We start from the raw sequence: 24,667 nt of genomic DNA on the forward strand, positions 1-24,667 counted from the left end.
ACAGAGGAGCCACTAAAGCATCCTGCCTTTGGATGGATGCTGGGGGAGTTTGCAGCGGCTCTTGGTCTCTCAGGGATGCCATCATGCCAGAAGTGTCTGAGACAGACAGAGTGCCCTTTTCTCACCTTCCATTGCAGCTAGTGGGTCGGGACCTATTTTGAGACCATTGAACACATACTTTCTGGCTTTCCCATCCTTACTTGGAAAAATCAGGTCAGCTGTCCACCATGTTTGTCTTGCCCAGCTCAGGAGCTTTTCTGAGCTCCTCAAGAACAGGGGAGGACCCTACAATTTCCTAGAATGAAGCAAAGTTGGGAAATCCCTTTTGCAGGTTCAGTTCTATGTTGTTGGGTGCTGGTTTTTTCCACCTCCTCTAGTGAGTGAAGCACTGTTTCCTACAGGACACAGGACTGTAGGAACTCTTACAATGGTGATGGCCGACTGGCAGTCCAAGAGCTTAGTCTAGTCCATGCATTATCCAGATCCTGGATTGCCAGATAGTCAGTAATCCAAGCAAACAGGGAATATTATTGTACGTGTGTTGCAGGAGGAGAAAAGAAGTTTAAACCCAAATAAAAGCTAGGAAATCTTGTTTGATCAACTGCAGTATGATACAGAATGAGTAGGAATAAAAGTAGTACCAAACACAAAGCAATTGGTCTGCTTTCAGAGCTGTAATAATCTATAATATCAGTCCTGCTCAATGTCTTCCTAAATAGGAAGCAGCAGACAGAAAAAAAGAGCTGTAACAAGGTTTCAGGATAGAGATCCTAGACCAAGTACCAGACACACAGAAGTTGTTTGGCCAAGACAGTCAGAGGTGATGGGACCTTCTTGGCTCCAGAAGGATATGAAAACCAGGGCTTTACTAATTGCTGGCCAGACAGCACAACCTCAGGAGAAGATCTGCGCGTCACTGTGGCTGTCAGGTTATATTTTCTGTACAAAACAGCCTGTCTGCGCACAGACAGACAACAGCCCTTTGGCATTTTACCCAAGCCAACCAACCTTTTTGTGAGCTGTTTTACACAAGCAGTGTAGAAGATGACTAGTGTGACGCTGTAGAAAGCCAACCATCTCTAACTTAATTTGTTAGGCTTAGTTTTGCTGTGTGATGCAAATTGCTAGAACGCGCTACACTGAGCTTCACATCAGCGCAAACCCATCTTTCCCAGACCACTGGGATCTACGTCAGGAGCTTTCCAGATCTGCCTAACAAGAGTGCAGAAGGGATGTAACTTGGGTGCCCACCTCAAGGTGTTCTCTAAAGGATAAATTTAGATAAGCCACCAGATAGATTTTTACTAGCTCAGCACGTTCCAGGGTCTCTCAGCAAGCCAAATGCCAAGCAGTGGTGGGAGGCCTTTATTAAATTTTCTGAAAGTGAATGGAAGAGTGGAAGAGGAAGGGAGAAGGTTGTCTTTCCTGTGATGCACAGCAGCTACTTCATGCCAGACAGATTTCCACATATTCAGAGGTCAGCTCTGAAAGACAGATGTGTGAGAAAGAGGGAAGAGTGAGGGGGAGAGTCATATGTGTAGCTATTTATTCAGCGTCTACAAAAACTCCTATGGACTTGGAGCTGGGCCCTGGATGTCTTTGGAAGAGGTGTATTCACCAGCTCTGCTTTGTTTCCAGAATTCATTCAGGCTGCAAATGCCGTGAAAATAACTGGCTTGTGCTGTGATACAGCCACACTTCAGCTGGGAAGCAGGGCCCAGATTTCTGAGATGCCCTGTAAGGAGGAGGAGGTTTTCAGTTTATGAGCCACATTCTGCCCCCAAGTTACGGGACCTTATTTTTTACTGAAGTAGCAGAGGCCCATATACCACTGTTCCCTGAGGTCAGGATCTGGGTCCCCCAATAAGGTCCCCATCCTGGGATGTCCTTTGTGGATGCTGGATGCTTTCAAGACATCAGTTTGATTTCCCCCAGATTCCTCACTGTTGATGGCCACTACTTTTTTCACAAGATTGCTAGTACCATGTCTCTGATGTGTCTTGTGCTGCCAGCAAAATGCAGTGCTTATTTTTTCCCCACCACATGGATTTTCTGAAGTGTTCTGAGATGCAGCTTTAAGTACAACCAGCCGCCAGAGGAAATTGCCCCAGTGTTAACCTTTGAGGCTGAGTGACAAGTATGATTAATCAAAGTAAATAACAGCAAAAATGATATTTACTGGGATTTAGTTCACCAAAAGGAAAGCACAGTACAATATGACACAGTAGGTCAGCTCTCCTTTGGGTGTAAGTCAGTGCAGCTCTATAGGGTTTGGCAGATTTGTACCACATAGCTTCACATAAGGCATTGTCTTTCCCTTAAATACTCCTCTATTAGAAAACTTCCTTTTTAAAGATATGAAAAAAAAAGTGTCCCCTAGTTAGTGTTCACGTAAATTCAGAGGATCAGAGCCAGGATTTACCCTGGGATGGTCAGAGAGGTGGGGACGCCAGTCTCACTCCAGAACAACTCTAGAGCAGGCAGGGCAGGAACAGCTCTGCTGGTACCTTCGTGGGCTCAGGTCATGGCTGGTGGTGAGGTACAAATAATTAGGGGTGGTCTGTATCACCATGATGAGGTAACTTGCTTGCAGAGACAAATGTGACTGCCAGGAAGAGCCCCTCTCCTTTCCAGCAAGGTAACAAATTAATTGGGCTATGTGGCTGTTACAAGGGAAGTCACAAGTTTGCTTGCTGAGCACAGCCTGTGTGCTTGGTGACAGTGACATATGGGAGACAATTAAGTAACTGTGGTTATGTCCAGGTTAGTGAGAAAACAGATCCCCTTATGAACTGGATTTATACCATGTGTCTGGTGCAAAGGTAGCCACATAACCCAGGGTTAGAAAGGAGACACGTGGACTTCCCGCTGAGTTTACAAGCTTCTTGTTCACATCTGCCTATGGATTTCACTGTCGTATAAAACCCCACCCTGCCCTGGCCCTACAGAGCCCTCTCCCTTCCCGACTGGTGTGGAGGTTTGTTCCTTTAGCAAAGGCTTATTTGGTCTTTTAGCTTGATGGCTAAAGCCTGGGTGTATAATTTACCATCCCAGGGTTTCTGAGTTCAGCTGTTTCCTCAAGCCAAGCCCAGCCAGCCAGCTCCAATTCTCCTGCTGTAGGTGGACACATTCAGCATTCAGGAGTGACACAGAGCTGAACAAATCCCGCTCTCTGTAAGAGACAACCCAAAAGCAATCAGCTTGGGGGTTAGGTTTGACTGGCTATGGAAAACACGGGCCGTTGGGAAGCAGCAGCAGGCTGAATGGGAAAGCTGCAGGGGTGTGCTGGGGTGCTCCTCTGGGATAAGAACCAGCCTGAAGGAGACCAGCCCAACCCCTTGCCCTCCTCCCAGCCAGCCTGTACTGAGGGGAAGGAGACAGAGCAGCTGGGAAAAAGCAGAGGCAGCAATGGAGGAAGCAGCCCTGCACCATTTTGTGGCTCCTTCCAGCAATCCCAGGGGCAGAGCACTGCCTATTTTTAGCTCCTGAGGTAGCTGAAATACCACCATGATATTCATTAACGAAAACCCCTTCAGATGGGAACTGCAAGGCAGGGGGTTGGGGGGAGGGGGGGCTGGTTGTTCTGTTTTATTTTGCTTTATTTAATTGCTGGCTTCAGTACAGAGGCAGAGCGTGGCAGGAGGCTCGGCTCCTCTCACCTTGGGGAAAGCAGGAGTGCCAGACCCAGGGGAGGTGGGACGGAAAAAGTCAATCAGGCAGTATTTAAAAATCTACCTGCTGGGCCCAGGGGAGGCTGGAGATTTTAATGTCATTCCCAGCTTGAGATGCAGCCTGGAGAGTGAGAAAAGAAAGGGGTATCTTCTTTTCTTGGATCCTTAATTGCTTGTTAAATCCTCTAACAAATGCCTGAACTTCTGGATGGCCCCATGCTCCTTGACAGAAGGGCTTCATCCTTGGCAGGGGGGAGGAGTATTTTCAAAAACACTTGTTTCACCTGCTTTTTCTGGGTCTATAAAATTGAGAGTTCAATGGTTCACTCTGCAAAATAAAACTAAGTCTGGAATATTTTTATTACCATTCAGCAGGAGCAATAAACTTACCTACGATCTGTTCCCCTGCCCCAGCCTGTCGACTCGGCCTGCCCTGCAGGCAGCTGCCCACATTGCGGCAGAGGAACCTTCCCCATCCCCAAAAGGGACCTCCAGTGAATGCAGAGGAGCATGTACCAAAATAATCCCCTGAGTATGAGCTCAGCTCCGCCTCTGGCCCAAACAGAGCTGATAACCACAGCCAGAGATGCCTGTCCCTGGTCACTTTCATTCTGCCCTGTCATCACTGATCATCTGTGTCTTCTGCTCAAACCCTCTTGTGCTGCGTCTTAAATCACAAGGGACTGCCACAAGTCTCAGTAGTGGAAAAGGTGAGGTAGCTGTTTCCCAGCACAGAAAATGTGACGACCATGCCATTCCCCCTGAAGCTTTGCAGAAAGCAACCTGCAGTTAAGTCCACAAAGCTCAGAAGCAGCCCAGCCTGTAACAGATGGAGAGATTCAAATATGCTTTGCCACACAGACGGATGGACAGATTTGTGACTTACACCTATAATCCCATCCAGTGGTCAAGATAACATATGAAAGACCTCCTTCCTACCTGACTGAAAGCATGGATGCTTTTTCTGCACTACCCACATATAACAGGAATACACTTATAACAGGAATACACAAATAACGGGGGCACACCAGACCACAGCCCCAGTCGGACTGACCATTATCAGGCTTTGTTTTATTTAGAGTCCATGAAAAGAGCAGAATTACAGCTCCAGCAGGGCAGGCAAGCTGTACTGATGATTTATGAATATTCACTGAGCTCACGAAGCACTCCAGGGCAGAAAACAAGCTTTTGAAATTAACTGAACTCTTCAAGGTTCTTCGTTTGTCTTGGCTTTTGAGGTGTGAGTCACCAATACTATTTCTCCAAACCGAGCAGAGTCTGCACAGAGAGCTGGGAGGATTCCTGGGCACTAAAGTATGAAGTTAAGTATTCTGTGAGAAAGACTTCATGAAGTCTTAAAAGCATAGAGACTCCACCCCATTAAGTTTTATGGGATGGTGTCTCTGTACAGTACTGAGACTTCTTCAGCCTGTAAAGACTGCATGATCAGGGGCCTCAAGGCTCTTTCTCTGAGCACTGATGTCTCCAGCAGCTTCAGTCTCAGTGCTAGTGGTTTGGTGCCCTGTGATTTTTCAACAATTTCAGTGTTCAGTAAAGAGAGGCTGCAGAGGACTTTTGATCTGGCCATGCAGGATCCTGGCCATACACCTTGTCGTTCCCACCCAGGTTACTGTGGTGCTCTTCAGCACTGGTTCTCCTCCACTTCTAATTGTACCCATGACCTAAGAAATAATCTGCTTGCCTTACCACAAAGCCTGTAACACCTTGTCCCCAGTGCTCAGGCAGTACCCAGGGAGAGCAGTCCATTCAGCAGTTGGGCTGTTCCCACCATAGCTGCTAAACCTGAGCATCAGACAGGAGCAGCAGCAGCACCTGGCCGGGCAGAGGAGCAGGGCAGGGCCCGTGGTAGCCAGGGAGGGTGTAGGGGCTCCTCCAGCAGGAGATGCACAGGCTCCCCGGGGGCCACTCGCCCAACTGCAGGTGGCTTTGTGCTCATGAGTCGGGTCAATATGATGGACAGGGGTTGTTTGTCCGTGGGACAGTGACAACAAAGCATGGGCACTGCCTGCGCTCCCCTTCACAAGACTCGTGTTTCTGGTCAGCATTTGCTGATTTAGACCAGACACCCTGGAAGGTGAAGACTTCCGCCTGCATTTGTTCAAGAATGGGTTTGATCTAGCAGACAAGAGAAAAGATGATAGAGCAAGGAGGTTATTTTCACTAGTTTGCTGTAAGCACATGTAGGGATAAGAGCTCCTCTTTTCCAATTAATTATAACAATAATAATTGCTTTTGTTTCAGCTGGTAGAAATATGAGACTTACAAAATTTTCAAAGCAATGAAAGAACCACTCTGCAGATTAGCCAACACGCCTGGGGTTTCAGGAGTCGGGGGGGAGGGGGTATGGGAGATCCACTTTACTGCGAAGCAAGCAGAGGGGTGTCATGAATTTGGGCGTCCAGCTTTGCAAATGAGTGAAGCATCAGCCACTGTGGACTGTTACAGCAGGGCTGAACTTAGCTATTCCAAGGCTGTCTAGACATTCCCATCCTAAATCTGAGACATCTTCCGGACTTGAGTTGTGTCAGAACACTATCCTCCAGGAAAAGTTGCTGTTCCAGTGAATCACATTTTTCTCACCAAAAAAGATTCCATCTGCAAATAGCCAGCTGGCCCTGCCCTCACTGCCATACTCCTTAACCGCAGGAGATTCCTCTCCCTCTGAGTCACAAAGCACAACAGTGAGCCAAGGTGGTCTGTGTTAACATGAATTAGCCCCTATAGCAGGGGCTCATAGCAAAGAATAAGAATTCAGGAAAAGCAATAAACCAGCACCTGAAAAAAAATTGTTTCTGGAGCCTTTCTGCTGTCCTTTCTGATACAAACGGCCCCTACTTCAGCAAGGTTACACACTCGGTTAAAACAGGTATTGTTGCAGGATATGCGTCACTTTGCTAACATACAATATACATATAAGAATTTCCTTCTCTTCCCAAGAAGCTCCACACATATGCAGTGTCCATTGATTTGTCTGCTGAATAGAAATACTTGCTGACATGAGATGGATTGCACAAATAACCTCTTTCCTTGTGGCTTCCTTGCTCCATCCTCTTTTTGCCCTTTCTGCTGGATCATACTGTGTAGATTCTGAAACCCCATCCTGAGAAATGCAGCCTCTTTACTACTGATAGTTTGGTGAACTGTTTATGAAATCTCTGGCTCCCAATTCTGCCTGGAGCATGTATGTGACCTCTTGTTTCTTTCCTCTACAGGCTGATGCCAAGATGGTCTGTGATGTCGTAAGTCGGATGGAGGACACAGAGCCCTTCTCTCCAGAGCTGCTGTCAGCTATGATGAGACTCTGGGCAGACTCTGGGATCCAAGAATGCTTCAACCGGTCCCGGGAGTATCAACTCAATGACTCGGCCCAATAGTGAGTATCTCTGTCCATAGCCTTTTGTGTTAAGAAGCTGTATTTGGGCTTGTTGAAGTTTTAACTAAAGTTAATGACCTCATAGCAGCAGAGGTCATGAACATGGTTCTGCCTACAGACTGGGATGTGTATTGTGTCACAGGTTGCTGCAAGGCAGAAAGGATAAGGCAGGACATTCGTGTCCCCTCTGGCCAGTTTGAGGTCAGGCCCGTGACCCCGAGGCCAGATTCCCAAACTGCTCCCAAAGGGTTCAAGGTAGGTTTCCACAAACATGGATCTAGTGAGCAGAGGCAGACCAACCCATGGACGTGGCTGATGGCTTCTTCATTTGTCAGATAACAGAAGGGTGTGATCACCTGCTTTGTATAACATAAAGATTTGTATAAATCTTTGCTCTTGTGTTTGCTTTTCTGATAGTTGTAGACTGTGCTGATATCTTTGCTGATATCTTTGCTTTTACAGTGGCATTGCATTATTCTCATAATACAGTCGGTGGCATCTCTACCATTAGGGACCACATCCAGAATTTTTCTAGTGTTGATTGTCTGAATCCATGGCTTTGGTTCATCCCATCATAAGGACAGGACATCTACCCATAAACGACTGCTCTGGCTCTGAAGAAATGTAGAGTCCCTCCCCAGTTTCAGTTCAGACCCATTTCTAATGATAATTCATCTGATCTGTTTGGCTCCGCCTAGGCAAGGAGAGTAAAGCTTCTCATCCCATAATTTCAATCGCAGGAGCTGTTGCAGTCAGGCAAAATGTCCCCTGGCCCTGCACTGTGTCTTGGGCGGTAGTCAGTAAAATGTGATTAAGTATAAGCAAAACAAACAAGCAAGCACAGGGTGATCATTCCCCCAGTTATACCCTTGGACTTCTTGGTAGTCAGGGAAATAGAGACTTCCCCAAATGGTGACAGGGGAGTGCTACATCCATGCTTTTGGCTTTCACAATATCCCATGTCAAGTTCACCAGCTGACTCGTACTCTTTGGAGTTGTTACTGAGTGTTCGGATTGTCTGGCATATCTCCTCAGGGTTTTCCTGGATATCTATCAAAACACGAACCCAAGCACCAGCATGGCGGATGGTTTTGTTCTGCACCAGCTCCTCCCCTCCAAGCTGGCAGGGCAGTTAGGGAGCGCAGGATCATTTCTGCTCTTGCAGTGCTGCAGCAGAAGGCTTGTGATGACACATCACTTGGCACTGACCAAAAACTAAATGGGAAACCTGCAGATGTGTGGTTGGTGTCACAGCATCCTACCCAACCATTTGTCACCACAAGTGACTACATCTCAGTGATGATCCTGGCATTATGCTGCCTTTTAATCACTCCTAGGTGGACATCCATGTTTAATCTATATTTCATTGCCTTTAATAGCAAAATCAGCCTTCTTTTGCCAGCAACTTCTGTTGTGGTTTTTTTTTTTAACAAAAGAACACTGATGGCATAAACATACCTTTAGAGATATAAATTATATAAAATGCCAGTCCTAATTGCATTACAACCTTGTGGAAAATTCTTCAATTGTTTTAGAGCCAATTATCTTGAGGAAAGTATTTTGCTTTTCCTTCCATGCAAGATAGCAGTTGAAAATAATAAGCATAGCCCTCCCAATGTGACCAGCTGCTGGGCAATTCATCAGCAAGAGCTCTAAAACCACAAGCAGTTTGTAGACATCAACTGAAGAGGCTCTGTGCTGTGGTATTCACAGCAATATTAACGTGTGGTTGCAGCACAGCAAAATGAATTTTGGTGTCTTTAACAAAATCTCTTGTATCCAGAGAATGATGCATGATCCTCTTTGCCAGGGGAGGGTTGTGCTGCCTCTCTCCTTAGCTACGCTGTGAGTCGTGCTGTGGCTTGACACTTGCTTTCTCCAGGCTAGGTCAGATGGTGAAGCTGAAGATAACAAGGTCCTGCACATTTACGGACCTGATGCTGTTAAGGAGCCCCTGATGGTTCCGTCACCAGGAGCAGAGATGCTGTCACAGGGCAGGGCACTGTAACATGTCCTGCTGCACCTCTAGGCCCTGGTGCCATCACACCAGATGGTGATACAAGTGAGAGCTCAGTTGGCACTTATTCACGCCCAGTGGACTCCCAGTGAAAAGAGGCATATTTTTCATTTAATCCTTCAATGCTTTGGGGTTGTTTTCTTCTGCATGAGTGAAATATTTGAGACAGTTTTCTATTTTTTTTTCTCCCTCTGGGAGAGGGCTTATCTTTATTGACACTGATATTGGATTTAAAACACTAGCAGCTACAACATGTGTTTTCATTAGGGCTGAGAAAAATAAATTCCAGGCAAGAACTGAATCTGTAGTTCCCCAAAGTTTGAAAAACAATGACAGGCAATGAGCTAGACTAGCATCGTTCTTATCTCAGGCTTCTCTTGGTGTTAAGCCATAGGGACTGGTGTTTTGCTGGCAGGAGGGAAGTTTGCTGCAGGAGTCAGAGATCATGCTCCATGGCTGCTCAGTACATACTGCAAAGCCCAGAGGCACCAAGCGACCAGCTCCTGTCGTGGCCAGCACAGGTGGGACCTTCAGGAGAGGTCCAGGCACTTCCCTTTGCCCCAGAAACCACGTGCTGAATGGCCTGAATGCGTATCAGCCATCCACTGTCTGGCTATTTCTAAGGAACCTCTACTTGGGCTTCTCTGAGTCAGTGCTGCTGTTGTCCTACATTGCTCTTCCAGTGCTATACCTTGAGGTTTTTTTAATGGCTTGAACAACAGGCCTTGTGTTACAGCCCCTGGGAGAGCAAGTCACAGGCTAATCAACAGCCTGCAAGAGCTGGCAGCATGGCTCTTACTAGTCTATCATTAATTTCATTGAAAAGAGATTTCATATTTTATATTAGCCTAAACAAGAAGTGAGTAATAGCTCACCTCCCCTATCAAAGATGGGCAGGAGTGTATTGCTTTCCACTCTCCCATGCATGCCTGCCTAATGGTGTGGACTTCCCTGCAAAGCTTTGCTTCTTTTAGGCTCTAAAATCAGCCTGTCCTTAGCAAGGATTTCATAGCTACTGCAAAGGAACAGTAGAAAACAGCACTTTTGCAAAGAAAAAACATGACCGAGGAAGAGGGGAGGTTCTGCAGTGGGCTTCCTGTGCCTTGGACAGCAAAAAGTAAAACCATAAGGACAGCAAGAGAAGGGAAGAGAGTAAGATGTATCAGTTAGTTTCATCCTGTTTCGTTACTGCATTTTTTCATCATTCCCCAAGGCAAATTTACGGGTGGGTTGAGTTCCACACTCCTAATCTCTTGATTATGTTTTTATTCCTACTTCGTCTCCTCTTCCTTTCTTGTCTCCATGCCTAGGAGCTAAATCTACCTCTGATCATCAAAGAGTCTGGGCACTGCTGATGTCTTTTTCTTCTCTAGCCAATTTCTGTCTGTGGAAGCACATCTGTGACCCACATTTTGCTTTCAAATTCAGCAAAATAGAGGTTTCCAGCTGGTTTCCTTAATCTCCTGCTTTTGTTCAGATTTTAAAATTGTCTTGTGTTTCCTAGCCTTGAGTTCCTAACTAGCCTGGTCAGTGGAGTACAGTGCATAGGGCAAGTTTGATCTTAACCCAGGGATGGGGACCTGTTTTGAACGACCTCCAAGCTCCAGGGGGGGAATGGAGCAGACGGAGCATCCACACGAGCACAGGTTTTCCGTGTGCATATCCAAACAGGCACAGGCCCTGCAAGATGTGTAGGCAGAGACAGTTTGCAAGTACACAGACACAAAAAAGCCAGAATCTATCTCAAGTTATTCTCCTCCTGCTTCCAAGTACATTGAAAGATCATTTGATAATGCCAGTGCTGTGAAACTACCGTGAAAATGTAAAATATTTTAGGCCTGCGTTCAACCCATCCATCTTCACACATATCAGAGGTGTCAGGGCTAGGAAGCTTGTTGCCTTTGGCTCTCTCTGTAGGGAGTGAAGGGAGGGAGAGATGCCTCCAGAGAGGGATGCAGACCTCACTGCTCAGTGGTGAATCACAGAATCAGGGAATAGTTTGGGTTGGAAGGGACCTCAAAGATGATCTAGTTCCAACCTCCCTGTCACACACAGGGACAGCTTCCACTAGACCAGGCCTTGAACCCTTCCAGGGAGGAGGCATCCACAGCTTCTGTGGGCAACCTTTTTCCAGTGCCTCACCACCCTCACAGTGAAGGGGAGATGCAATTGTGTCTGCTGTTCTACCACAGCTAACTGCAGCCCTGGCATCTCAAGTCTGTGCCAAATACCACGCCCAAACTGGACAACACTTCCATCACTCCATCTTCAAGAACTCCTGTGGCAGTGCCTTATAGAAAAGCAGCACCAAACAGAATAAAATACTGCAGTGCCTTCCTTTTCTCAGTGGGACTTTTTTCTGATCTCTTTTCCTTGCAAAAGAATTGCCTTTGCATGATGGTATCACCTTCCCTACTGATACTTATTGCATCCCACATGCCAGAACACACTTTGCATCAAGAAAACAGCCAAGAGTAGACCCAGATGTTGTTGTGATGTGGTAAATGGCTTCCAGACTGAGCCCCAACAAGGCAGCACTGGAACAGGCTGCCCAGAGAGGCTGTAAAATTTCCATCCTTGGAAATACTCAACATTGAGCCACCTGAGCTAACTTTCAAACTGAATTTAACTTTGAAGTTGGCCCTGCTTTGAACAGGGGATGGTCCAGATGAACTCCAGAGGTCCAATCCAAACTAGCACTTTTAGGTTTGTCTTCTGTTTTTTTTTTCCCTCATTCTTTCTCTCATGACACTGTGTTTAAAAGGGAGAAAGGGTCTTTGGGGTTGGTTGCAGTCTCCTGTTCCTAGCCATGCAGGACCATGCACCTCTATGATAATGCTCCAGTCCTGCAAATCCTATGGTCTAAACTTTTGCCTTGCTGGTGAAACCAGCTCACAGGACATGGGCATTATGCATGACTGTCAGGACATGGTCCATTTTAATGAGCTGCGATTGTTGCTGGCTCTCTCAGACTGAAGAAAGGATAATTATAGGTCAAGGTTTTGCATTAATATTCCCATCAGGTGCATAGATTCCATTTTCTCATTACAGCTTTTGCATTAGAATATGGTTTTCTGTGTGCCCATCTTACTCGTGCCTGTCACTTGCGCTCTCTTGCATTTAATTGGGGGGAGTAGCAGCATAAATGGAACAATCCTGTTAATTGGGATGACTTGTGTGGCACTGTTTATTGAATAACCCACCTTTGTGTCTTGGAGCCCAAGCACCAATAAAGCAGAAAGGAAAAATACATCACAAGCAGAGATGTAGATATACTTGTCTGAATTTATGGTTTAATTTACCCCTGTAAGTAAATATGCCCACCAGCTTTGAATAATTAAGTTCCCCCTACAATAAGCAAAACAAAACAGCTCATAAGAGCCAGACCTGGTGACTGGAATCGCCAGCCCTGCTCAGTTCCCACAAATAAGATGCAAATAGATTTCCAGGGAGGAGCAGGTCTGTGACATCTGCTGGTGCCAGGTCTGGAGTAGGGCTGTTTCTGCTAAGAGCGAGGTGGGGGAGACGGGGGCAGGCTGAGCATCAGTCTAGCAGGGCTTGGGCTTGGGAGAGGTCTCAGGCTCCATTATTATCCTCATAAGTTAAGGAATCGCTATTGTTACATGGCTACACCTAGGGCTGAATGTGAGCTGGAAGAAGGGCACAACAGGAAAAGCATCTTTGAAATCAGACGGATATTTTCTAGCATCTCACCCTCAGTCTTCATCCACCTGGGGACCCAATTTCAACAAGATTGGGTGCAATTTCTCCGGGGGTTGCCTCTGTTGGCCCAAAGCAGGGTGGAGACCACGTCACAGTATCTCGAAGGTGGGTGTTAAGCAATGCTCACCTTCCCATCCCACCAAACACTGCCAGGAGAGTGTGAGGACTGAACTTCCTTCACAGAAGAAGTTAAGTGGGGGGGTGATGGCATCTGAGATACCTTCAGAAGCTACAGAGCTGGGCTTTAAAGTGGAGCTTGTGGCAGCACCCAGCGACGTGGGAACATCCAGGAAAGCGTTTACCAGCTGAACCAGAGTTTCAGCTTTGCTTGCTGCCTTTTCATCTGAAATAGCAACTTCTGCAGCCAGCTCCACTAGGAACTCAGCACCTCTTTAGATATGGATCTTGCAGGCAAAAACTGGTGGTATAGTGTTGTCACTTCCCCCCTCCTAATCCTCCTTTACCCCCCCAAAAAATCTCTCTTAAGATCTGTCTGAAGAGACCCAGGAGATAACAGACTGCACTGCAAGGAGGAGCAGAGAAGTTACGTTAGTAGTTCATTCCTCAGGGACAAAGACATAGCAGTACCTGCTACGTCCCTGCAATTTTTCATTGCCGTGTCGCATCATAACACTGCTGTCTTTGGCCCGGGGATTAGAAAAATCTTGACATCTTGACTAAATAAATTGTTATTTAATGACCCACGATACCAATCAGGGCTGTCCCACTTTTGGCAAAGCTCCCACCCAAAAGGGTTGGAGCCAGGCAGCAGTTCATGCTGCCTGGAGGAGGAGGAACAGCCAGAATTTGGGAACAACCTCTTTTCACATTTTGCTTAGAGATGAGGAGCCGACAGCACCACTGATAAACACAGCACAGGGCATTCACCCCCAAGGAAACCTGCTGAACTGCAGTCTTGAACCCTGGATAATCTGTTCTCATCGCCAACTGACAGACCCAACAGGAATTTCTTCCTGCCTTGTGAAGGGCTGTGGGTGACAGATTCGGTGCAGAAAGATTTGACTTTTTTTGGCTGAGTATTTGTGTATTTTTAGGCTGAAATGTCCTTATGAAACCAGCTGGAGCTGGCAGGCTGCCACCAAGGGTTGGGGTTGGGTTGAGTTTTTTTTCGTTCTGTTCAGTTTGTTTTTTCACTGCTACCCCTACTTCTGTCTGCAGCCCCCCTCTCCCACCAGCTCTGCCTTTCAGCAGGCAGCACTCATGCCTGCAGCTCACCCATCACTGCGCTCTCCCACCTTTCACCCCAACTGCTGGGTGACGGCAATGCTGGGATGCAGTTCCAAGGCCGGGGAGTCCAGTCTCTCCTGGGAACCTGCAGCCTCTCCTGCAGAGCCAGGGAGCCCAAGCTTCCCTCCCTCTTTCTGCACCTTGCAGCTTGACATCCCGTGTGCCCCCAGCTCTGCCGTCACAGCCTGCCCTGTAAGACAAACAGCATCACTCATACAGGGTGAGGGCAGGAGACGGGGTGTCTCCCACCAGCAATGCTCTCAGGGCATCCTATTGCTGTCTGAAGCTCCTTAGGGAATCGGGTAGATCTAGCAAGGCACGTGTCCTTCTGTGTGGGTAATTCCTGCTTTACACCAGCTCATTGGCACACTGCTCATGGGTCAGCGGCGGCTCTGAGCCCTGTCCCCTCGCAGCACACGTGGCCAGGCAGGGACCGGCCGGCTGCTCTCAGCCTCCTGGTTCTGCAGTGTGTCTGCAGGCAAAGCTGTCAGGAGACCACCGTGCCGTGGCTCTTCTTCACACGGCTGGCGTCAGGTCTGGCACCGTCTGTGACGCTGAGAGGCGAGCGCGGCGGTGGCGCATGGTTTCCTGACGTATTTGCTGTCCGTTTGAAATCCTTAAATGGCAAAGAATGGCAGGAACGTGGGAATTTCTTTGTAGCCAGGCTCCGGGAGGGAGGAAGCCATCTTCCACACGGGTCTGCAGGCACCAGTGGCGACGGTGTGACGGGGAGGTGCTGCCCCCCCTGCCTCCCCACCCCATCCTGTCCCAGAAATCATCCCAGGTCGGAAGGGGAAGTTGCAAAAGGATTTTGCTGCGTTCCAGGGAGTGCACAGCATTGCGTAGGAAGCTCTTGGGCAGAGCTGCCTGCCACTGGCCACGCGATGAGCTCGGGAGGAGCCACTCCAGCCCAGATGAGCACTGCTGGGCAGGGCAGATGAGCTCTGTGCACTCAGGATGCAGTTATCTCCCTTTCCCCCTCCTTCACATTTTCATGGCCACCAGCATTTCCCTGAGTTTCTCAGCACAACACTCCCCTCCCCTGACCTGCCCCTGCTCAGGGCATGCGCTGTGCTGGGGCAGTGCGATTCATCAGGCCCCATGGTGCAAGAGAGCCCAAAAAACATTTGAGTGACTGCCAGAAGTGTGCAGCCACTGCCATTCCCCCCTGCCCTTTCCCAGGGTCCAGCCCATGCACACACATGCACACACCCCCAAGAGAGGGAGCAGTGCAGCATCCCCGTGCTCAGGTGTTTAAGGTTAGGAGTTAAATCCAAAACCAATCATGAGCTTAGCTAAAAAGCCCACATTTTTCAATATATATTAAGACAGCCATTGGAAAATTGCTTTTATCTGCTGCTTCCTAAGCCTTCTGGCTTATACTTTAAAGCCTTTTGTCTGTGAACAGGAGAGCTGGAAAGTCCTTTTTTATTTCAGCCTTAAGCAAATAGTCCATCTAATATCCAGCCTTGAGGGGCTGAGGCTTTGAGAACAAAAATGAAGGAAAAAAAAAAACAAACACAAGAAATGTGGCAAACACAGGATGCAATCACAGGCCTTGGCAATGATGGGGATAAAGCACCCAGAACTGTGCCCCCAAATGCAGAGTGGCACAGACCCTGGTAGGAAGGCAGAGCTCCCTGCGGCCCCCTGAGAGCCTGTGGTGTCTGTTGGTCAGCAAGTTGAAGCTCCTTGTCACGGTTCCCTGATGGGGACAGTAAACACGCTCCTATTTATGAGACGCTGCTGTCCTCGGTGGCGAGAGCATCAAAGGCAGCAGCAGAGCGAGGCAGGAGCCCGCTGGTTGGGCATGTGGGCAGAGCATGGTGGGGGTGGCCTGGTAAGCCCCACGGGAGCTCCCAGCACTTGGCCAAGACAATCCTGCCAAAATCGGGATTCGCCTGGTGGAGCCCTGGGCACTGATCATTTCACAGACTAATTGATATAACAGCTTTAATTAGCCCTGTAGCAAACATCACTTTTTTCTTGCTTATCCAGGCCAAGCACTGAGCCAATATTCAACCCCCAGCCATTGATTTCCTACTGTTTTTCAGGTGGGAAAGGGGGAAATACGGGGTTTCTTTCTTCAGGTAGAAGACGTGGCCGGGGCTTGGCATCACGGGCACATGTCTGGGCACGGGCAGGGTATCTTGGAGGAAACCTGGCACTGGGGGTGTTTGGCCGCAGGCAGCCTGGCGGGGCAGGCAGAAAGGGCTGTGCTTTCCCTTGGGGTTTCATGAGCAGCCCTGCAGAGAGCGGCAGGCACGGCCGCTCCCCAGCCCCATGCCTCTGGCTCCGCAAAGTTGGCAGGACCTGGTGGGAGGGACATATCGCCTGGCTGTGGCCCGCTCCAGGGCTGGGTCAGTGCCAGGGATGGTCCTTCCTGCCTCCTCCCTCTCGGAGACCTGACAAGGAGTTCGTACCTGTTTTTTCCCAAAGCACATGCTGATGAGACAATCACTGACTGAGGCAGGGGAACTGAAGGCAGACAAACGTGACACTGCCTCATTACTACCTCGCATGCCACTGTCCCATACAAGCTGGGCATGAGCCCAGTCAGCACAGTCAGCCAGATATACTTTAGGCAGATTTTTTACCTTTTCCTGTTATCTTTTTTCTTTTTTTTTTCCCTGCAACACACAGAGCTAGTACTAGATCCATATCAGTTTGTTCATCCATACTTTTTACACTATTAGAGACCGTCTATAAACTATTTTTTCACCTTCTCCAGATCTGTTCTTTGCCTTCAGACCACTGGCATAACACACAACTCCTATTTTGCCAGCCCCCATCAGAAAACCCTCTAATTTCCCACATGCCTCTGACCTCCCTAGCAGCCCGTGCTCAGGCTCTCAGGGCAATTCTATGTGGGCTGTTGTGGAGGGGCACACACTCACCTTGCTCTGCAGCCACAGGCTCCGGGCAGCGCTGCTTAGTTCAGTCACAACAGCACAGTTCAGAGCAGAAAGAGGCTGGAGTAGAGCAGAGTGAACACCCGTGCTTGTGCCATAATCCTCATGTTTACACTTTCCCTGCCTCTGACATGTTTAATGCATTTAAATGCTTGAGAGCCTGAAGAAGGCACCTCCTCCAAGGTCTCTGGGGGTCGCTTCTGGGACTTAATTTATTGGGAAAAAAGAGGAGAGATGGTGCTGAACCTGAATTTTAGGCAACACATTCTCCTTGCTGCTAGAAGGGGACAGAAGAGATACAGGGGAGAAAGAAACCAGGCACAAACCGCACTGTGGAGCCACGCCAAGGAAGTGTCAGCTCGGGTTTTGGCAGTTAGTCCAAGCCTTGCTGGGGATTTATGATGCACTTTGCCTTTCTGTAACCCCTTCCCTGCTGGGCTACGTTGAGCAGCAGGTTTGCTGGGAGAACCAGCATTTAAGAGAAATTCACAGCTCCAAAATTGTGAGTCCAGGCCATGAAATACCCTGTGAGCAGTCACTGTCACTCTGAAGCTCTGACAGCACTTTTAATGGCAAATCAGCATTTCCCAATCCCTCAGTATTGCTCTTGGTACGTAAGGTCTGACGATAGCATAAGAACCATTTCCATATCCTCGTTCAGGAAAATACCAGCCAGTACATTCTACCGAGCAGTGTTAACGTCAGTTAAAACATTTTCAGTTAAACAGCCCCACGGTCTTGTGATCCCCAGCATGAGAAATACTGCACCAGGGAGAGTGTTGAACAGCGAGGCCAAATCTGCAACGGGCAGGAACAGGAGAAAGAAAGAGGAGGCTGTCACTAGCTAGCAGCTGCTGGGAGCTGGGAATTGGCAACTGAATCCAGGCAAAAATCTTTGCTCAAATTAAACTAACTTTGGAAGCAGCAACTTTGCATTAAGAAATCCCCAGAGGAGTATCTCATTGAACAAAAACATATAAGCAAAGAGATGACACAAATACAGAAGTTACAAATAAACTCAGGAAAAAAGGCTACATGTTTCTACCCAAGAGCTCAACTATCTGTATCCTGCCCAGGGGACCACCCTTAAGGACGTAAGAGCTTCTTCCCCACCCACGATGAAGAGCTGCATCTTGTCATCCAAGAGTCTCAACTGGATCCCACCTTCATGCAGTGGTGGCGTCTTGAAGGTGACAGAGGGGAGTTTTCAGCTCAGGACACCCTGGATGTTCCTCTGGGCAACAACTTCCCACCTACAGCTGCTATCTGGGCAGGGCTGGGTGGGTTTCCCACTTGCTTGTGCTTCCCAGCAGCAGTGAAGCTTCTTCTGAGGTGGAGCACCCAGGCAGGGCAGCAAGGCTCAGCCCTGCTGTGTTCATTCAGACGTCTGCGATCACTATGGGAGACTGAAGAGCATCTGCTTAAAGTAGTTGGTAGTAAATAGAAAATGTGCTAAATACACAGAGGTCACCTGCACTACCTGTTTATCTTACCAAGGGTTTCTCTGACTTGTGTGCAGGCACCCATCTGGGTGTCTGAAAGAGCTGCCCAAACCACTGGTCTGCCTGATTGGGTCCAGTCTTCCTGCTGTTTATCTTCCCTTGCCTCAGCACAGAAGTCATGGGAGGGCTGTAGGTTTTGCTTTGACCCTGATGGCTCCACTTGATGTGTTGCTACTTTCCACCAGCTTGACAAGAAATCTGGGTGTAGGATGAGCAGCGGTACCCAGCTAACGGATGTGACTCCCTGGCCCATCAGGGCATCTCACAGTGGTGGTGGGGAGCAAGCAACTTTGCTCCATGGCAGGGGAGAGCTCCTACATGGACATGTAGCCCCCATCAGCAGGGGAAACCTGAAGAAAAATTGGACAAAATCCAGTATCTGCCTTTAAACGTGCTACCTTGCATCCCCTGCCACATGTTCCCATAACAACCGAGCCACATTACGCACCTCCGTGATTTCGACTGCAGTCCCCCAGCTGCTCCCTTCGCATTGTGGCACATCACACTGGCTCCCAGGCCATGCACGCCGAGCCTGGATGCCTTCCGGCACACCAGAGATGATCCCAGGGAACACTGCCTACTCCCTGGCTCCTTCCTCCACACTGCTCATCCTCCTTCTTTTTCCTCATTTATGCCTTAAATCTCATCAATCCAATCCTCAGCGCTAGGGACAAGTGGGGCATGCAGTGAATGTATGAAGGAGACCCAACGTGAACAAAATATGTGAGTGTGCAAAGGCAAGGCCTGGCATGAGCAACAGTGCAGATATGACCCAGAGCCATCCTGCAGCCTTGCCCGTACGGACGGAAGGGGGCACTCCTGGGATTCAGGGCGTTATTTTTATTTTCACTTTCCAGTGGGAACCAAAAAGCTCTTTATTTTGAGAAGCTTCAAACATTGATTGGATATGGCTGAGCCTTCCATCAGCTGGTGCAGTGCCACCAGATGAATAAATCTTGCATGCATCTGTAATTACTGTTTAGCTTGTGTTTAAATGCAGTGTCATTGATCTGCAGAACTCATCAAAATCCAGATAGGAATGCATGAAATTATATTAGATAGAACAGAAAACTACATGACAACATCCATTTTCAGCCTTCTTTGTTCACCAAAAAAACCCAACAGCCCACATTTATTTATCTATCTCTATTCATATTCTTGGGTTAACTTACGATTTAATCATCAATTGTAACACCATTTTATAGGCTGCTATGTAGGATATATATTTCTTTCTTATAATAGGCAGCAAATTTCTACCAGCCTTATGGTATCTGCCCCTACATGGGCAAAATCCCTCATACAAGCATGGAAAAAATTGCTTAATGGTTATGAAATTGTGTACAGAAAGGTTAACGCTCTTGACTGCAATTTAGGGAACCCAGACTGACTTCCAAGTACCATCACAGACTTCCCATCGTGCCCTCAGGTGACTCATCTATCCCAGTAATACTTACATTCCTCCTAAAGCAAGTGTGATTAATAACATTTCCCTGCTCCAGTGGGAGGCTGTGAGGACACATCGGCCATGCTCAGCAAGAGTTGAGGTGCTCCAGCAGCAGAGAGCACAGAAACACAGGCCAGGCAAGGGCGATGCTTGTGCTAACCAGCCATCTGCTCGAGATGTTCTCCTCTTCTGTGGCCAAGAGGAAGCTCAGCAAAAGCACTTATTGGCAATAAAGTCCTCATTGTCTGGAAGAACTCTGGATGTTTTCCAGACCTAATGCTGCTCTGGGCCAGCTCCATCCTCCCACTGGAAGTGAAGTGCTCCTGGGTCGATTCAAACTTCTCCCACCAAGCAGGCAGCGACTTGGCTTACTGCAGCACCTTGGCCTGTGGCTCACTCCCAAGAGACATGGTCACAGGCAGGTCCACGGACAGACAGCAGGAGCTGTTTCTGGCAGGGACATGCCCCCAGGGCCCATGGGAAGGTCTGCACAACCTCAAGGGCAGAGACAGTAGCTGTCTTCAGCCCTCATGGAGGAACCTGCCATGGAGGTGGTGTCCTCAGCTCTTCTCCCACAAAGCCACACCAGCTCTGTGGTCCAGATGTCCCAAACTGATTTTATCCCACTCACATCCCTGATGCATCTTCAGCTGAACACAGAGATCAGCCCACTCCTGCAGAGACCTGGGAGCAACATGAACCACTGTTTGGTGTGCTGCAGGAGCATAACCCTCCAGGGGAGGTTCTGTGGTGACAGAAGCCTACAATTACAGACCTCTCTGGGGCTTTCATGCCTGTGAGAGAGAGAAAAAGGAAAAGTGGGTGGTCAGCAGGACTCTTCACCAGCCCAGCCTGGCCCAAGTGACAGCTTTACCTGATGGGAACGATTGAGCTCTTTTGATACACAGCAAACAAATCTCCTAACAACAATTCAGCTGAACATTTTCTAAAGAGATGAGAAACTCCATGAATTTTCCCTTACATATCTCTGCTTCTGGATTCGGCATGGACGGAAACCAAAATGCTGCAGTACCACAAGCAAAGCTGTTCTCGCAAGAGCCTCAGCCTGACAGACGCTGAGAAGGACCAGAAAATCCATTTGCATAGCACAGATTTTACAAACCCAGGAGATCCACCTATGTCTGGGATAGCTAAGATATTTTTAGTGTGCAGCTAAGGGTAAAATTCCAGGTTTTGCATTTGCTAGCTGTGGGTCACGTCTGTCCACAGCAGAGCATTGGCTGATTTTGGTGCCCACAGTTTCTGGCAGGGATGCTTAAATGGGATTTGAAAGCAGAAATCCCCATAGCTTGCTAATAGGTCAGGAAAATGGACAGATGGGAAGATCAAGAGACATGATCTCTACTCCTTCACCAGCATCACATCTTCAGCATGGTGAGTGGGTAAATGAGGCCCCTGATTGAAGCCAGGTCCCAACAGACGCAACCCACTCTTTGTAATTGTACCGTCATCCAGCTATGGGCACCCTCTACTTACTTGATACAAGAGCACAGATCTCATTAACTAATGCTTTCCTTTGTAGCATTAGATCTAAATCCCTTGCCAGTGCTATCACTGCTGCAGACATCTAGCACTGCAAAAACACTGCAGCTATATCTATTTCTTTCCCTCTTAGGAATGGAGATGTTAATGCTACTTCCACTACTGCCATAAGTGTGTAAAACAGATGTCCTGGGCCTCCGTGCACACCCTGGGAATCTCCCTGGCCAGGGTTAAAGTCCATGGGTCTGGTTTCATCTGTGGTCACAGCTGTCTGCTTTCCAGGGATGGAGTAATTCTGAGTAATTACCTCGTGAGATTGCCTTGGGGCCAAATGGAGTCGGCTGCCGTGGATGTAAGGGGCAGTGGGGCGGGCAAGCCTTTGTGCCTTGTGGGTGTGCTCACTGCGGGGCCGGGGCGGTGGCACGCTGGCTTTGTGGGTGTCTCTCCCTTTGGGCTGAGTGGCCAGGTGCTGCACGGGTGAACCCGCTGCCTCGTGCAAATGCGCTGGGAGCCCCGCAGCAGCACGGTGGCTGCGTCCTCTGATCAGGGCTCCTTCCCAGAACAAGCCCTTCATTATCCCAAACTCACTGATGTTTATTTTTAGCCTCTCCTTTTCTTTCTTTCTTTTTTTTTTCTTTTTTTTCTTTTACAGTATAGAAAGCCATCAGCTCCACTGTCAGCAGGTTTATGACAGCAGTCCTGGAGCAAAAAAAAGCATCAAGCCCACTTACTCTGTTGCGTAAAGGTTTAGGCATAGATCCTGCTTGCTTCCAGGGTGCTGAGTCCCACCACACCTCATCCCTGCTTCAGCTCAGCTACTGTCCTTCAGAGCTGGTCATCAGAAGGAAACAGAGGTTTACATAAAGCAAGAGATAGGCTGGAGCTGTTGAGCCTTCCTCTGCTTCAGCTGAAGTTCGATTACTGCCTGTGTCTGCCCTGGTGTGCAGGGGGCACCAGCGTGCAGGGCCACCAGGAGAGGAGACCTTGCACAGCCTGAGCCATGCATCATCCCCACAAGCTCGGTTTTATGTAGTGCCGCTGGAAAGATCCAGCCAGCCCCCATAAAAATCTTTTGCTTATAAAACAAAGGCAGGGCTGCCCTGTGGTCAGCAGTTCTATGCTAAACAATGATTTAAATCACAGAGGCTTTATATAAACAGCAGTATTGCCCAGATGAGGACACTTCTAAAAGGGATTGCACCATTGCTAGCAAACCATTTTCTCCAGACATGCCCATGCAGCATCTCCAAGAGGGCTGGCTTTAATCTGATTCTCCAAGTAACATCATATTAAGTGACCGTAAAGCAGATGGTTACGTATAGAAAAGGCAGTTGTGGCTCCGTCCTTTCCCCATCTCAGATAGGCTCCAGGAGATGAGGAAAAGCCCTTCCTGGTGTGATGAAAGGCTCTGAAGAGCCTCCATGCAGGAATGTCTCAAGAGCAGAGCAGAGATGCTCCACAGCAGATGTGCAGAGGTCTATGGAGATGTCTACAGAGAAGTAAGTGGGGAATAGGGAGGAGAGAGAGGACAGCTGTTCCCATACAATAATTAACAAAGTTAAACTCTGATATGGCAGTTTAAGAACCAGAAAGAGGCAGTTTTTCACAGGGTAGTTGAGCTGGGAAATTCCTTGCTGCAGATGTGGCTGTTAGACGTTTATATTGCTTCAAAAGTCAACTAGACAAATTTCTGGAAGAAAAATCATTGAGTGGTAATAAATATAAAGATATTACCCTTCTCTTTGGAACTCTGTTATCCATATGAAGTATTGGAGGCTGGGAAAACTGAGTACTACATACTGGCCTTGTACTTGTACTCTTCTCTCAACATCTGCTCTTGGGCACTAGTTCAGCTAGGTGGGTCATTATTCTGATCCAGACACATTGTTTTTCTCTTTTGTAAGGGCTCCCATATGTTAAAAAAATATTTATCGTCCCCTCTTACACACCATCCAGTTTTCAAATTTCATTGCAGATGAGCCCACATCTGCTTTCCCAGGGCTGTTACAAAACCATTTCTGAGTAGGTTGTTAGCATTAGCTTTTCCTCCAAAGCCAACCTCTCCCCCAGCCAGAGCTTTCTGATCACAAACTCAAGCTGTACCACAGTGGCCTTTAATTCCAGCAGTAACAAGAACGTGATATATTGCTGACCAAACGGATACCCATGAGCAAAGCCAGACAGCAGCTTACACCTGGAGACCCTTTATGTCCTGAAGTACCTTTGTTTGAAGTACAGTTGCTATTTAGTGACTCTGCTCATTCACATGCTAAAAATTATTTTAGATCCAGTCATGCCTTGGAAAACTGCAAGTCTAACTAGGACAGCTAAACTCCAACCTGCTTTTGTTCATTCCTCCTGCCTATCATTAGTATTAATATCAAATTGTCAAGTTGATCTTGATGTACATCTCTGTACATCCCCACTTCAGTGGGGGGAAAAAAAAAAAGCAGCATCACAATGTAGCATCCCTTCTGTCAAGATTTGGCACCATCCTTTAATAGCAGGGACTACCCTCCTCATTTCCCAGGGGAGAGTAATGAACACCCAGGGCACGCAGCAGAGTGCCTTCAGAAAAATAACCCCAGTAATCTCTGGGCCTGGTGAACATCACTCTGGCTGGTAGCAGCCTGCAGAAGCAGGCAGCAGGAGTGGCATGTTACTGGTTGGATTTAGGGGAGGGAGGCTGGGGAGTGTCCATGTCACTATCTTGTCTGGTTGGACTTGAGATGAGATTTATCGTCAGGAGCAGCAGCAGGACAGCAGAGCCTGCTGTGAAATTCATGGGATTCCCATCAAGGCAGGACTGGCTACGGGGGGAACGCAGCCAGAAACACAAAATGCATTGCCCAAGGTCCAGGAGCGAATTCCCAAGACCTTTCTTCTCTGGGCTGGGCTCAGAAAATGCCAGACAATGCTCTTGCTCTCTTAGGTGAATTACATATCCCCTAAGGTCTCTTGCCTGCCATAACCTCCCTGGAAGTGCCCGAGGAGCAGCATGTAACACCTTCTGGCTTTCATTAGGAGGACAGGAGGGTTTTTGCATGTGTCTGCACGCCATGGTCCCTACCCTTAGTTGTAATTGATTTCTGAAGGGACATGATAGCGACATTTCCAGCCTTTCATGAAGGACAATTATTGAAGATACATGTTGCATCACCACTGTGCGTGCTGGATGAGTGCTGGGCTCTGAGAGTGGGCTGTGGTTTATTTTGCCTCTTTCTCTAAAATAATACAGCAAATATGGCTGGGC

General features: G+C 48.1%; 1 protein-coding gene across 1 annotated transcript in view; it reads left to right on the plus strand.

Annotated features, from left to right (window-relative positions):
• The window catches only part of GNAO1 (G protein subunit alpha o1), an 88,946-nt gene that overhangs the window by 38,183 nt on the left and 26,096 nt on the right, over window positions 1-24,667 (plus strand). Inside the window, exon 2 of the mRNA XM_026856541.1 lies at window positions 6,905-7,065. Coding sequence (XP_026712342.1) covers window positions 6,905-7,065 — 161 coding nt within the window. The remainder of the gene's footprint in view (window positions 1-6,904; window positions 7,066-24,667) is intronic.

This window comes from Athene cunicularia, assembly GCF_003259725.1.
Source record: "Athene cunicularia isolate RWA chromosome 11 unlocalized genomic scaffold, athCun1 chr11_part1, whole genome shotgun sequence".
NCBI classification, from domain to species: Eukaryota; Metazoa; Chordata; class Aves; order Strigiformes; family Strigidae; genus Athene; species Athene cunicularia.